We start from the raw sequence: 17,050 nt of genomic DNA, 5'->3' as shown, positions 1-17,050 counted from the left end.
CAGTTTGGCAGCTGCCACACATTCCATATCAAGAAGTCCCTTCCATGCAACCTAGCCACTCATGGCCATCACATCTGTAGCGGCGAGCAGTTCCTTCCGAAATACACTCAGGGTCTGAATGAGGCTTTCACAGGCTGTAATTACCCTCCCAACCTTGTACAGAAACATGTCTCCCGTGCCTTATCTCTCCACTGACCCCACCCACCCCCAAGGTCTCACTGTCTGGCCACAGAGGAGCATTTCCCTCAGGACTCAGCCACAACCAGAACTGGAGCAACTAAATCACATTCTCCGCTAATGTTTCGACTACCTTTCATCGTGCCCTGAAATGAGGAATGTTGTACCCACTATCCTTTCCACCTCTTCTACAATGGTTTTCTGCTGCCCACCGAACCGACACAGTATCTTTGTCCATCCCGACACAGCCCCTGCTTCCAACCCCTTGCCTCAAGGCTCATATACTTGTAATAGACCTAAATGCAAGACCTGTTCTGTAGATCCTCCCACAACCACCACCACAACCACCACCTACTACAGTCCGGTCACAAGCATCAACTATCCCATGAGAGGCAGAGCATCCTGTGAAACCAGTCATATGAGCTACAAGCTAAACTGCAACCACCGTGCTGCATCCTACGTGGGCATGAAAACCAGCAAGCTGCCCGTCTGCATGAATGTCCACAGACAAACTGTGGCCAAGAGACAGCCAGACCACCTGGCTGAGCTCACTGCTCAACACAGTGTTCTTCATTTTGATGACTGCTTCACAGCCTGTGCCATCTGGATCCTTCCTGGAAACACCACCTTTTCTGAATTGTGCATGGGGAACTCTCCGTGCAGTATTCGCATAGCCCTCCTGGCCTCAGCCTTTGTTAGTCATTGTCCTACACACATCTGTCTCCTTCCCTGTTCCCACTCCATCACTACACAGCCCTCTAGTCCAACAACAGATCCATAGGCTTTTTACTTTTCTCCTTTTCCACTGCCCGTTCCCCATCCCCCTGCCTCATGTCTAGTCTCCTGACTGTACCTAGCTGCCCTACCCTCTTTCCACCTCTTCCCTGTATGCTCCCAGAAGCAGCACTTTACAGTCCCCCACCCTTACTCTCACCCTAACCTTGTTATCCCTCCCCCCTTCCTGCCCTGCCCTCCTCCCAGATTCCTTCTCACATCACCCGTTGCTGCTTGCAGTCTGGCCTTGGCAGCCATGGACTGGGGTCACGAGTTTTAGTTGCATTTGCGTGCGTGCGTGCGTGCGTGCGTGCGTGCGTGTGTGGGTGTGTGTGTGTGTGTGTGTGTTGTCTAATTTCAATGAAGACGTTTTGGCCAAAAGCTTACTTGTTTGGCAGTCTTTTTTGTGTTCCTATCTGCAACCCGACATCTCCACTGTATGGTGAGATTTTCCATTGTTTGCATATAGCGAACAGTCATTCTTATATGCCGAGAAAACTCCCAGTGATTACAAAAAACCATCTTTATTTGAAACACGTTTTGCCACCAACCAACATGCTGCCGACCTTACACAGTACGACAGCTTTGGCAGATGGGTTAGGTGTACTGACTGTCTGATAGCCAACAGTTCCTCTCAGCATCAAGTAAACTTTTTGCGAAATGTGCTCTGTATGTCTCATGATTTACCTTCTCTTTTTGTTCTCTAGCTTTTTTGCAGCCCTCCTTTGAAAGACAAAGGCATTTGGGTCTTTAAAAACTCTTCTGTCTTTTCTATCTGCAGCTCACAATTTTGGTTCAAGAGATTGTCTAATTCCATCCCATTGCTCAAGAATTCTTTGATTTTTATTAAGTTCTGTGCATGTCTTCTAGACAGCTACAAGCACAGGGAATGTCTTGCAGAAACAGCCTTAAACAATACTAGCATATATGCTATTCACATAACACTGGTATAATGCATGGGATATTTGCATACAATGAACAAAAATGTATTTAAAGTTATTCTGCTCCTTCTGACCATAAATAGTGTTGTTACAAGAAGTCAGTTAACTGTCCTAGCAACATAATAATGTAAAACAAATGTGTAAGTGGGAACTGTAAAATATGGAAGTGAAGGACGTATGACAAATATCTTTATGATTTAAGACCATCCAGCATGCTGGAATAATTGCACGTCAGCAACTTCTTTTAATCGTTATAATGAAAAACTAGCCCAAGTTGCAAATTAATTTTTTTTTTTACACTCAATAACTAGTTTTGGGCAGGGACCCATTTTCAAACCATCATAACAAACATTAAAAATGATATTTCTGATAATACAAAAACTACATCAGAACTATGTATGTATCATGAAGTACAAACAGTTACAGCACATACTGAGTATCTGTTACAGTGATTTGAAAATATGTCCTCACCCAAAACTACTCATTACCTAAACAAAAAGAAGTGAAATTTGTGGCAGGTTTTTCATTGCACTGTTTATTTTTTAAGGTTAAAATCTATCAGCCACTATATGTTAAATCTCTATACATTTCTAACATTACACATATTCCTTTCATTTTATCACACTTCTATTTTCACATTCTGTGTTTGATTGTTTATACATACCCAAATAAGTTACTATGTCTTTGACATTCCTTTGGTGTATATCACTTGCTTTTCCCCATCTACACTTACACTTATTGCTAATAGCAACTATTTTGTGATTACTAACTGTTATTTCAATGCTTTATGGTCTTTCTTGAAATATGAGTTATGTCTGCTATACTTTGTGTTTCCTCCCAGTTGTGTTGTATGATCATCTTTTGCTCTGATTATGTGAGTCATATACCAATACACTTGTTTTAATGTCTTCTTGCATCTTTTGCTTCTGGGGTTAGATAAAAGTTTCATGTTTATGTTTGCACAGTTTTTTCTTTCAGTTTCTTCCTAAATCTTTGCAGAGATGTGACTATAAAGGTATCTTTCTCATTTATAATCACTGAATGAACTTATGAAAGTAATATTCAGCATAAGGAATCTGATGTTCTATTGCTAATGTCATTTATTGGTATATAACAGATATAAGTGATGCAGGTAATAATTAAAGAGATATTCCCTATTCCTTGTATTGTGTTCCAGTTCAAGGGATAAGAGATCTGTTTTGGTTGCCAATTGAACAATACCAAAAAGATGGTAGAATTGTTCGAGGTTTACAGCGGGGAGCAAATTCCTTTACGACTTCTACGGCAATGGCAGCACTTGAATTAACAAATAGGATTGTGCAGGCAATTCAGGTATGTATAGCACTTTATATATGTCTGCCCCATACTGTAAGCAGTTGACACTTAATTCACTGTTCTCTGGAGTGATGTAAATAATCTGGACTTACTTCTGTTGTTTCATCCTTGTTGTCATCATGTTCAAGTATTTTCACATTATGAATTATGTATCCATTTTGTAGACAAAAATGGTCTTACTCAACTGTAGAATTATTATTTAACTGCCAGAAACATAAAGCTAATGATAGCATTTATTCACTCACCTTAGTGAGCTTTTCAGAACTATATCTTGCACTGGAGTGATATATAATGCGGTCCAACCTGGAGAAGCTGTTTAAAAGTCAAGGTTGCACTATATATGTCAGCAGAGTGCATAAAAAATTCTATCCTAGAGCAAAAAAAGCTTCATTCTGTCACATCTGACTGAGTCTGCCAAATAAAACAAGTTCTCATCTAAAATGTCTTTGCTATAATCTCTTTTTGTTGATACACATACTGTTGTTGTGTCCAACATAATACTCAGGTCTTGATGTAAAACTGTACTCTTGCTCCTAGTCTGTACTAGCACTTATGACCTGCTGTCTGAAAGAGAACCACAACTTGTATCATATGTTTATCAGTTTCTATCACTGTATAATCATGTGAGAAAATTTTTATTTTATTTAACATAAGTAGAAAATGTGCAGTAATGCTTCCTGCAAAAAGTTTTGACACTTGATGTGTTGTGAAGGAAGAAAGTGAATTTAGTAATGCAAGATGCTGAAGCAACAAATTATGTTCCCTTCTATAAACCTAAGGGGTGCTTATGCCTACACGGTGTTCTAGTTAAGAAAACAGCAGTACATGAAGGGGTGCCCTGGAAGAGCCACACAAGTGGGTTCCAACATTCTAATCCAAAAGCTAATGACTACAGTATCATTCAAAACAGGCTAATACCTCTTAATCAAGGAGGGTCTGGACCAGACGGACCATGGCTTTCACCTTCCATTTGATCATGGGAGTCTCCTTTGGACGTGGGGATGCTGTGGTGTGCCACTTGGCACTCACATGCTTTGTCTCTGGGTCGTACTGAAACATCCAGGTTCCATCTCCAGTAATAATGTTATCTAAAAGTTCTGGATCAGCTTCAAGGCTTTGGAGATTGTCTTGGCAGGCATCCACACATGCTTGCTTTTGAACATCTGACAAAATCTTCAGGATGATCTTGGCACAGATCTTTCTCATCGACAATTCTTTAGTGATGATGTTGTGCACTGTCATTTTATCAAGTCAAAGGTCATCTGCTATCATCCTGACCCTCATCCAACGGTTGGTGTTCAAAAAATGCACACATGGTCATTGTTTTTGTCAGTTTTGCTGGTTGATAGGCGTTTGGAGCGATCCTCGTCCTCAATGCTGACCTGGCCCTCTTTAAAGCTCTTCACCCACACCTGAAAACCTAGGCTTTTGACAGGCAAACATTGCCGTAGGCTTGCTGACACATATCCAATGTTTCTGTACCTGATTTTCCTAGTTTCACACAAAACTTGATGACATAACATTGCTCGATCATTTGCTGCATGTTGTGCCATGACTGACAACTTTGTGACATGTCCAATCAATGCACAATGCTGCAGAGACAAGAGCCCGCATGTGACTGGAACGCCAAGCATTAGAAACCAGATAGCCCCCCACCACCAGTCCCCCCGGGTGAGTGCGCTCTGCGAAGTACAGTCGCATCAGCAAAAAATCAGTCTCATTGCTTTTTATACTCGTACAAACCCTAGATGTCAGCTAGAGACTGTGAAAAGGGTAGTGTGGTGACGAGACATCAGGGTTCCAGGCATTGGGAGATGTGTCACTTGGGTAGTCAGTTGGTGATGGATCAGAGGCAGCGTCAGGTAGTGGTGTGTTGGACACGGTGTCAGAGGTGGCATCACCCGGTGGCACATCAAGAGCACCAGTTGGGACAGTATTGGCCCGCATCATATTGGGTGTGTTGTTATGTTACTGTGGCTGGTTTCAGTGGTAGGTGAGGGCAACTCTACCTCAATGGTGCTGTGCTCATTGGCTGGAGGGGGCTCTAGGACGTAGGCCGGCTTGAGCCTGTCTACGGAGATGGGTGTCGTGACCCCATTCAGACGGATGGAGAATTGCAACACCAGGTGCGTGCTCAAATACTGAGGGCAGAGAGGTGGTTGGCATGCACCCACTCAAAGCATGATGTGTGTACATACTGTGAGGTCACAGTGGATGAAGGTACATGCATGCTGTGCTGTTGTGGGGTGTTCGTCACAGTTGGGCCATGCAGCCCTGGAGCTGCTGCACAAAACCTGGGATGGTGCTGCAAGGAGAGAGTGGGGTCACTTCAGAAATTCTCTGAGAATGGTGAGTGGCTGTCCATATACCAGCTCGGCAGCAAAGTTCCCAGGTCGATTTTGTATGTGATCTGTAGGCCTAGAAGTACCAGGGGCAGGGCAGCAGTCCATTCAGAAGAATCACATGTAAGGGCAGCTTTAAGTGTGCGGTGCAACTACTACACCATGCCATTAGCTGCAGGGTGGTAGCTGGTGGTATGGTGGAAATTGTATCTGCTGGTGGCTGCCAGAGATCGGAACAGGGCTGAGGTGAACTGGCACCCACAGTCTGTAGTGATGTCACATGGCCATCCGAAGCAGGACACCGAGGTCTGAACAATGGTTTCAGTAGAAATGTCTGGGATCTGGGATAGGGTTGGCCTCCGGCCAGCAATTAAATCTGTCAATATTTGTCAGCAGATATCAATACCTGTTGGAGAAGGGTAGTGGGCCAACAATATCAAGATAAACGTGTATGAACCAGTGTCGTATTGGAGTAAAGGTGACCACAGAGGAGTGAATGTGCCATCTGACCTTAGCACACTGGCATGGAACACAGGACTGGGCCCAGTTACTGCAGTCACATTGGATGCCCGGCCAGATGAAGCACTGTTTCATGAGAGTGGCTGAAGTGAAAATACTTGGGTGTGCGAGGCCGTGGATGTGGTCAAATGCCAGTTTTGGGAAGGCAGGTGGGAGGAAGGGACGGGGGTGATCATTTGGAGCCATCAGGTTGTGAAGGATCCATGCCACCACGCACCACTTCTTATGGTTGGAGACAGGTATAGATCTTAGCTGGAGGTTGAGGCCAGTGTCTGCATTCCTAAGGACATGGGTTAGGTCCGGGCCACCCTCTTGAACAGTGGCCAGGGCATTGTAATCAAAGGGTTGAGTGATGGGGCAGGAGCGGCTAAGGCAATCTGCCACAGTGTTGTCGATGCTGGCAATATGTCGTACATTGGTTGTGAATTGTGAAATATACTCCTGTAGCCCAAACTGTCAAGGTGAGATCTGGTCTATGTCTTTCCTGCAAAAACTAGAGGCGAAGGGGTGGTGATCTGTGAAGATCGTAAAGCCGTGTCCCACAGCTGAAGATCGGAAATAGCAGACTGCTTCATGGACTACAAGCAGCTAGCAGTCATAAGCACCCCATCGGCATTCTGTATTGGAGAGCTTAGGCAAAAAGAAGGCAAGCGGTTGCCAGACGTCCACGTATTGTCGAAGGATGGCTCCAATAGCCATCTGGCTCGAGTCTGCCACTATTGCGAGTGGGGGCGTGGGTGTTGGGCAGGGCCAGATGGGCTGCATTGGCTAGGTCTCATTTTTTTTAAATCTCTCAATGATGGCCGTGGTCCAAGAGCTTGTTCCCTTTGTTTTTATCACCCCAGAGTGCTGTAGTAAAGGGCTCTTGGGTGACAGCAGCGGAAAACGTTGACCGTGCCAATGAAATGCTGGAGACCTTCGATGGTAGTAGGGTGTGGAAGTCTGCTACTGTGTGTACCATCTTGGGGAGGGGGCAGGAGCCAACGGTGGAGACCAATTGTCCAAGAATTTGACCTCACTCACCCCAAAAATACATTTTGCCAAGCTGAGGATCACTCCATCTTACTGTAGGCAGCTAAAAATTTTGTGTAGGTGTTGGTGATGCTCAATTGGATCTATCAAGCAGATGAGTATACCATCTAGACAGGCAAAACACTGGTGCACCCCAGAGGGTGTTATCCAAAAATCACTGCCATGTTTGTGCAGCATTGTGGAGGCCAAATGCCATTAATGCACTCTTGAACAGTCCAAAAGGTGTGATTATTCCTGTTTTTATCCATATCCTCTGGGGCAACTGGCGTTTGTATGTAGGCGTTAGCACAATCTATCTTACTGAAGATAGTAGCTCCTGAGATGGCGTTGTTGTAGGTGTAGAGAACTAGGAATGGATAGTGGTCAGGAATGGTGTGGGCATGGAGTTTACAATAATCACTACAAGATCGCCAGGAACCATCCTTCTTGGGGGCAAGGTGAAGAGCTGAAGCCCAGGAGCATTTGGTAGGGTGAAGTACACCAATGGCGAGCAGCTCTTTGAACTCTTTTTATGCAATTTTGCGCTTGTGAGGGGGTAGGGGGTGTACATGGCAGAAAACTGTGGCAGGGGAGGGGGGGCAGGAGTAGTGGTGATGTAATGCACAGTGTCATGCTGAACATTCCAGGGGGCACTGGATGACTGGATGAGGGTCATATGGGCATGAAGCCAACAGCTGTTTTACGGCGAAGCACTTGTTGGGGCAAGAGCTGCATCGGACAGTCTTGCCAGAGGTGCCATAAACTAAATGGGACTTCACTACATCTGCCATTAGGCTGTAAGGACCGAGGAAGTCGGTGCCCAGAATAAGGTTGGTAACGTTTGTAACCATTGAACGTTCACAGGAGTTCGCTCTGGAAGCGCAAGTCAAGCGAGCGGGAATGCTTCCCGAAGGTAGCGATGGCTGTCTTGTTGGTGACAGTGAGGAGGAGGGGAGACGGGGGGGGGGGGGGGGATGTAGGAATAGTTTGTGGGGGAGTATGGATAAATAAGAACCAGTGTCAATGAGGTAGTGGACTTGGAATTAGTATCATTTAAGTCTCGAATGAATAGGCACAGCAACCGGGTGCACCTACTGCTGGTGGCTGTGGACCAGGAGCATGGAGATCTGCAGTTGGTCACATTCTCGCAGAACCTCTGGTGGTACCAGCAAGCTGTGATTAGTTTGCAGTGGTTGTGGTTGTCAGGGGTGGTTAGGACCATGCCTGCAGGGGCAGCTGTTTTCGCCTGAGCCGGCCTCACATGTGTGAGGGAGGGCAGCACCTGGTGGCTGGTGCACGAGATGCAGGCAGACGATATGCTGATGCCTCTTCTTTTAGTCATTGTCGTGTTTGTTCCGGCTTCTTGAGATCTCTCGATGAAGAGACATGATATAATAAGTTCCATAGTGATACAATGAAGTTACCCAACAGTTGGTGATTTGACTTTTGAAACTGCTGGTTTAGTGGCATTCATGGAAAGAAAGACACTCTCATACTCTCATGTGGTCACATGTAACATTTTGTGTGTGTAATGGTACTTACTATGTCGCAAATCGTTCTGATAAATTAATTTAGATGCATTAAAGTGTTGCTAGGCAACTTAATCAACACGGTGATAGGTGTCGCAATTAAAACTGAACATTGATATTTTAAATAAACTTTCAGTTCATTTTTGTCACAATCAATACTTATCCCAAAATTAACTCCCAACTTAGTGCATTAAGTCTATTGTATGCAATTTACAGGACAGCTCGATCACGCACTGACGCGTAACATATATCAAATCGAGTGTGTAATTTTCAGTTTTCCCTAATGGGCTAAACGACTCTGTTTTTTAGTAACATGATCTCACGTAACATCTTGTTGGAACTGGATCTGTCTCCATCCAAGTCAAAATCATAAAAATAAAATTCACCACCCTGTCAACAAACTGTACACATGTACTTTTGCACTCTTTAAGTGATAACTCGTCTCAGAGTAAAAGCCACACATAAATTCACACTTTTTTTTATGCATACAAAAATCAAAACACTTTTATATTAAACAGATAAATTACTAATTAAACATTTCCGATTCTGAATAAACTTCAAGAACTTGTATTTCATAATCAATAAAGTTTATTGCCTGAGAGAAACTATTAGTTTGCTAAAACGGATTCAGATTACAGTCAACTCGTGTCTGGACAATGACGTCATGAATCGACACTTGCTTGGAATGAACAAAATACCTGTACTGAAAAATACTGTCCGTTGAGTGATTTACTGACTTCTATAACAAATTTGGGTACCGTACCCCTTGCATCACTACACTGCCCCCCCCCCCCCCCCCCCCCCCCCACCCCCCAACCTGCCATGTTGCGATAAGGTTGAAGACATTACAGGATTCACTGGAGTGTGCTCGGGTGGTGTACTGTGCTGTTATACCTTAGTTCAGGCATTCCAAGATTCGTACCAAAAGTTGTAACATACACTTTACATCAAATTTTACATGAGTAATTGTAAATGGGGGCATAAAAGAAATTGCCTGTTTAAATGAATCTCCAAAAGTCAATGAATTTGTTTGAATTTCACTTTCTGACACAATGCACTTCGCACTCACTATGCGACACAAACACAACACTTCACTATTTGATGAGAAGCCCTTTCAACTGGCTGCACAAGGCAGGGATTGCAGCCAGTTCCAATAGAAAACGGATAGATCTGCGACTACCACCAGGCTGTAGACACAGCTGTAGTTGGCTCGGTCATCTTCCTCTTTCTCGCTTTTCAAATGGGCCGCATACAGTGTTGGGTTGAATGACATATCAGCTGGTAACATCATCTCTGCTTCTCCACCGTGTGTGTCTTGCGATCCTCTCTGGAGCAAGTGTTGTGTCTTCGCCTGATATTGTTTTGTCAACAGAAAAATGAAGTGAATGCACAATTCTTCCAGTTCTTCAGTGAATGTGTTTCATAATTTGATTAATAAAGATTATTTCTCTGAAATTTGGATCACAGCATTTGTTGTCTGTTTCACGGCCTGAAGTTGCTTACTGCAGGTTGGCAATATTCTCATTGATGTGTGTATCGTGATATACTGCTGTGTTAGAAGGGTTTCATTTGCTAGCTGTCAAGTGCTGGTTTACTATTATAACAAGCGTGCCACAGATTTGCTTGTGCGCTTTTTCCTTATTGTGCAGACTTGCGTCTTCATCATAAATACTGTAAGTATTGTTCACCAATATTTGTTTTGGTGCATTTTATTTTATTTATTTATTTTTTTTTTCCATATACATTGCATCCAATATTGAAGTTTGTTCCATCACATAATTGTCCTCAGTTTATATTAGACAATAGTCCTTCCATCTTCCTCCCATCGTACATTCATGAGATTTGTATTCATTTTCCTTACCATAATGGTTACCAGTTAATCATGAAATTCAAATAATTATTTCCGTATGTTGTGTATCATGCTTTCAGTACATGGTTTTATTTTGTATTATGTTTTCCATATTATAACGTTGATTAGACAGTTACATCAGCCCCTTTTTCATTCCTTTCTCATATTTCCTCTAGCTTTGATTGTGCCCATTACACACACATGAAATATACTTTCTACTGTTAATACATATAAAATTCATTCAACAATTTATAAACTAAAAATACTTATGCCTCTAGGGCAGCATTCTTTTAAACTTAGCTAACAATCTTGAAGCCAGTTAACCTTGCTTTCTCTTGTTCTTCAGCGTATTAACTGCTTTTTTTTCTCTTTCCAGAATTTATCTTTTCTGTGAACTTTTTCATTTTAATCTTCTTACATTATATTATTGTGGTGTGTTAGTCATAACATGTACATTATATTTTATAATAACTGATTAAAATAATCCTTTTACCTATATATAAAATAATGAACACAATAATACATCTTGTAGTTCATCCTGTGGCTCAAGTCTAATATTGATTTCCTGTTAGTAAATACTCTTCTCATTCTCTTTCCCTTCATTTTCTCTTCATAAATGCTACATATTTCCTCATTGATAATATTTCTTTATCTCTGTGTGGTGGAATAAACCTTTTATCACATCAGAATCACAGTCAGCAAGTATATAACTTCCTTCATGGAGAATTTGTATTATTCTGTATGTTCCAGTATATAAATACTGCCATTTCTTATTTAACTTTTTGTTTATCAAGGCCTTTTGGGTGGTTTCTCAACAATATTTCTTCTTCAACAACATAGGTTATCACTTTGTTCACGTTTTAATCAAATTTTGCTTTTCGTAATTGAGCTTGATGTTGTAGATTTAAGTAAACTTTCTTCGAGATGTCCTCCTTAGTGAGATTGTCTCCTTCAATTTGTGGCTGTCCCTTTAGCCAGTCTTGAGAATCATCCTTGCCATACATCACTTCGTTGGGCGAATAGCCTGTAGAAGTATGAGGCAAGTCGTTATAAATCCTTTCAAATTCTGATAACCACTTGATCCATTTGTAATGTTGGTGTGTGGTATATGTACGTAAAAATCTATTTAATTTGTGGAACAACCTTATGATTGGATTCCTGCAGGGATAAAAACATGATACATATACGTGTTTAATATTGTATTCCTTCATAGTTTCAGTCCAGATCCTGCTGGTACAGTAGGCAGCATTATCTGTCAATATCATCTTCAGTTTTCCAAACTCTGTCATGAAATCATTGATAAATTTCTTTAACATAGGACGCACATGTAGGTACCTCAAAGGATACAATTTCACATACTTCAAAAAAATATTGTAGAATGCCAGAATATACTTAAATCTTCCACAAGTAGTAGGACATGGCCCACACACATCACAAGATATCAATGTCAAAGGTTGATGCGGTATAATTGGATGTAATTCAAATTTTCGGCAATAGTTGATGGGTTTAGTTCTCTGGAAAATCTTACATTTCTTTTAAATGTTTCTAGTCAAGCAATCTAAGTTCAGATGGTAGCAATATTGGGCTAACTTGGCTTTGAATTTTGAAGATCCAAAGTGTCCCCACTTAAGATCTGTATTCCACAGTAAAGATTCCAGATGTTCCTTTGGAACGCATACTTTCCAGGTTTCGGCATGAGTTTTTCTTCAGAATGACACATTAGATTGTAAAGTATATAGACTACCAGAATGATTAATAGCTCCTTGGTTGATTACATCTCGAATAGATTTGCAATAAGGATCTTGTTCATGCAACTGCAACATATTGTGACACAACTTTGAAATTTGTTTATCACAAAATGCAATAGACAGATTCTTTTTTTGAAATCTTAAGTCTGTTCCTCAAATTCTTCATTATTCTGTCTTCTAGGCAAATGAGATACAGCATCAGCTACAATGTTGTCTATCCCTTTTATATATTGCACCTAAATATTATACTCTTGAAGTAACAGGGCCCATCTGGTTAACCTCGAGTGAAACATTCTTCCCATTGAAATATAAGACAAAGCTTAATGGTCACAAAATATGGTTATTCTTTTTCCATAGACAAAATAGCTAAACTTTTTAAGCGCCCATGAACAAAATAGCTAAACTTTTTAAGCGCCCATGCTACAGCTACTAACTCTGTGGTACAGTATGCCCTTTCACATTTAGAGAGTGTTCTGCTTGTGAATCCCATAATCTTAATGGCATTCATATCTTGTGGATCATCCATTTCGAACAGCGTAGCACCTAGTCCTGTTTCGGAAGCATCAGTGGCAATGTAAAAATCCTGTTCAAGTTTCGGATGATGTAACAATGGGGTGTTAACCAAAGCGTCTCGGATTTTGTCAAACATTTGACTATACTCAGGGGTCCATTTCCACATGATGTTCTTTCGTAAGAACTGTAATAAACATCTTGGCTGATTAATTGATTAGGCAAAAATCAGCAGAAAAATGAGGCTAATCCCATGACAGATTTTAATTCCTTTTTATTTTTAGGATAGGGACACTCTTTGATAGAACTAATTTTCTTAGGATTTGGCATAATTATATTTGGCGCAATTATATGTCCTAGGAACTTCAGTTGACTTCTGGCGAATTTCGATTTCATTAAATTTACTGTTACTCCATACTCTAAGAATTTTGCAAATACTTTTTCAAGCAAATCAAGATGTTCCTCCCATGTTGTGGTAGCGATCAATAAGTCATCAACATACGAGGTAACCCTGTCGAGCAAATCTCGGCCAAGTACAGTGTCTAGTGCCAATATAAATACACCTCCACTAATATTTAGTCCGAATGGCATAACAGTGAATTGGTAGCTTCTGCCCATAAAAATAAAAGCAGTATACTTTTGAGATTCACTAGAGATTTTCATTTGCCAGTATGAACTTCTCATATCAAGGGATGTTAGGAAGTGTGCACCACAGAATTTCTGAATTAACTCATCCAAATTCTCAGGTCTTGTCTGTACTGGTATGATTATCTTGTTTATCTCTCTGGCATCAAGAACAAATCTGAAGTCACCATTCGCTTTGAGGACTGCCAAAAGAAGGCTACAATATTCAGAAAGCGAGGGCTCTATAATTGCCACTCTAACATTTTGTTAATTTCTTTCTTGACTCTCTCTCTCTTTGAATGAGCAACAGAATAGGAAGTGCGACAAAAGATTTATGTGGATACGTCTTAATGTCGTATTCAAAACCTTTGATTATGCCAGGACTTTTGCTAAATACGGGCAGATAATTATTTAACAAGCAACACAAATCTTCTCGTTGACTTGCAGGTAGGTATTCAGATTGGGAGATTTTCTCCTGAAGTGTAACTTGACTTATTTCTTCTTCAGTATATTCAATATAGAAAATATCATCAACTAAATTACAGACAATACCAATATAGTTAACCATTAACTTCATCCAATACTGGTCCGGGACTACTTTGCCCTTTATCATAGAGACTGTCAAAATGTCACCATCGGAGTCCAAGGTACATGTTCGTTCTTTTAAATCGATGACTGCTCCAGCATCACACAAAATATCTAGAACCCAAACACATGGTACGGTCATTCTTGAAACAATTAAGAAGGTACTTTCTATTGAAGCCCCCTGCATTATAACAATGACTTGTGCCTGCTTTGAGATCTTTTGTGTTTTTGCACTAATTGCTCCATATACAGTACATCCAGTACAGGAAATGTAAGCACTTTTGCTCCTCGACTAATTTGTTGAAAACAATCCTGCATCGTTACGCTAACGGTTGCTCCAGTATCAATCAAAATTTCAACATCAATCCATTTATTACTGTTTGAACTACTGCCTGCAAAATTCATCCACACTTATTCGAAATGTAATGTGTTTCTTCAATCAGTTCCTCCCTTAGGTCCAAATCATCATTATACCTCAGTACATTCACTTTAAAATGATGCCTGCCTTCCTCATCCTCTCCAGTCATCCTAGGAAGGCTTTCGGTGACTGGTTCTAGTGTAATCTTTCAGTGGATGTCGTATTCGGTGGTTCATGTACTTCAACAATATGTACAGCGTGCTCAGAATTTGGTAGTTGTTCCCTTCGCGACTTTATTGCTCCGTTACCAGGTGGTATCAGTCCTTGCGGTTGTGGTGCTTGTTGAGTTACATTTGTATCTACCCATTGAACAGGTGTCGAAAGGTCTTTCCAAGGTTGTATACAATCAAGATTGTCTTCTGGGTATATATCACATCTGCATGAATTACCATACTGATTATTCGAATCATTATGTCTACGTTTGCAATTTGATTTTCTTGTACTAATTTGATTCACCTGATTATCATTATTTCCACAGGTTTCTTTAGTATAATAGGTGTTACATTTATATTGATTATTATTATTGGCTTTACTATAGCCGTAAGATATCGCATGTCCTCCTCCATGTAGTATAGGTTTAGGATTTCTGTCTCGGTTGTCATTATTGTTAATATTATTATCATTATTATTATGTTGTGAGGTTTGATTATTATTCCATACTCGGTCATCTTCGAGTATATATTGATTGAATCGACTACAGACAGAAACTGTTCCACGTCATAGTCAGGGAAATTTATAAGTTTCTCACATATGTGAATAGGTAATCTTCCTTTCAAAATATGTATCACTTCCCTATGGGGAATAGGATCACTCCAGTACCTCGTTTTATTAATGTATTTTTGAAATACTGTCTTAATGAACCTCATTTCCTTTATAAAATTCTGGTTGATACACCTCCTTTCGTAGCCTCTTGTTTGCTACTCGACCAGTATTTCGCCAAGAAAAGTTGTTCAAACTCTGCACATGTATTACAATTCTCACTCACTTCTGCAGCCCACAGTGCTGCCTCACCTGTTATCTTGGACACAATAAATTGAAGTCTGTCATGTTCAGACCAACAGCGAGGAAAAATACGCTTAAAATGGTTGATGAAAACTTTTGGGTGGATGTCGTCGTTTTCAGTTGAAAACGTAGGAAAGATGTCTGCTTTTGAATATGCTTGTCTCAGCTTTTAAAGACGACAAGTATACTCTTTGGACAAAAGTGTCATTTTCATTTCCATAACATTTCTCTTCAGCTACCATCTGAGATTATGAAAGAGTCAGTTCAGCAATAACAACATTTTTTTATAGAATTTCATTAGGTAGGAGTGTAAGTGATCGGCTCAGTGATGATCAGTGATCTTTTCACTTACTTAGTATTGCTATACTATTTGTCTAAGCTGCTACTTGCATGTCTTACATGATTTCTGCAGAATCAGTAGCCATAGCTGTAGGAACCAAGTAGTACACAAAACCAAAGTAACACAAATATTTCTTTATCCTTAAACCTCTAAGCAATAACAGAAGTAAACCTCTTGTGACTGGGCACCTAACAATACGTAAGAACCATACAGAAGGTGCAACATAAGTGATACATGGAACAACTGATGTGAGAGTTTCAAACTAAGAGAACATAATCATGTGAAGAGAGAACGCAGGCAATCGAGGAGATGCTGGCGGCCCAGTGAGACACACATCCTTTGGATCTGGTGTCACAGTAGCCGGTGCCAATGGCGAAGGTGGTATGATATGCTGGGCAGGTGTTGGAGCATACGGATGGAACACACAGAGATACGGACACGCCCAAGGGTGGTGGGCCTGCGCAGCACCCTACGACAGCACTTGGAGGAGGGTACCATTGCCATCTCTGCGTCATCATCAGCAGACAGGTCCCAGTGTGGAGGAGATGGGGCTGGACCCACCAGCGATGATAGCTGTAGCAGTGATGGTGAGGGGCTGGTGGAAGCACCCCAACCAGAACAACAGGCTGTGGCAACTGACCTGAGGCCAGAGATGGACCAGCACCTGGCACCAAGAAGCTGAAATCCCAGGGCACTGCAAGTGGAGGAGGCAGCCAGTGGGATGGGGATGCTTCCACAACAAGTGATGATAGGCTCAAGGTGGACAGCAGCAGGACGGGCTGCAGTGACACAGACCGCACCTGTGAACCTGTAGCTTGCAGTAATGATTGAGAACATAACTGATCAAAGTGTTGTGCCACTAACCCATCAGTCATTCAGACATTACAAAGATGCATCTCTAGCAGCAGACAACAGTGGCCGAGAGCCACTTGGGCAGGCAACCTACAATCACACTCACAACTGTGATCAAGGTGGAAAGTGGCTGGACAAAACCTGTCTGTGGCAAGTGCAGTGCAGGCCACAGATGGCGGTGGAGCATGCACGGCTGCCGGCCGTGAAGCAACTCAGCCGGGCTCCACTCCCCCATAGGTGTGAAGGCTTAGGTGCTCAGGAAAAGGATAAGGGCATCATCCAGTGAAGAATCCACAAGAAACGTTTTCATTTGGGACTTGGAGATTTGCACTAGTCATTCCACATTGCCATTTGGTTGAGGGTGGAATGGTAGATCCGAAACAAGATGAATGAATGCTGTGATGGAAACAAAGCAATTGAAAGGATGTTGACGCACACCAGAGACTGTAAGGAAACTGAGAAGGTCTACTGACGAACATCAGGAGCCAATAGAA

The 17,050-nt window shown here is 41.6% G+C and overlaps 1 protein-coding gene across 1 annotated transcript in view; it reads left to right on the top strand.

The window, feature by feature from the left end:
• LOC126187388 (autophagy-related protein 2 homolog A) overlaps nt 1-17,050 on the top strand; it is a 495,539-nt gene that overhangs the window by 427,007 nt on the left and 51,482 nt on the right. Inside the window, exon 34 of the mRNA XM_049928440.1 lies at nt 3,070-3,224. Coding sequence (XP_049784397.1) covers nt 3,070-3,224 — 155 coding nt within the window. The remainder of the gene's footprint in view (nt 1-3,069; nt 3,225-17,050) is intronic.

The sequence above is a fragment of the Schistocerca cancellata genome, chromosome 5 (assembly GCF_023864275.1).
Source record: "Schistocerca cancellata isolate TAMUIC-IGC-003103 chromosome 5, iqSchCanc2.1, whole genome shotgun sequence".
Lineage (NCBI taxonomy): Eukaryota > Metazoa > Arthropoda > Insecta > Orthoptera > Acrididae > Schistocerca > Schistocerca cancellata.
The sequence above is the reverse complement of the archived record's forward strand: the minus strand, read 5'-3'. Positions and strand labels throughout refer to the sequence as shown.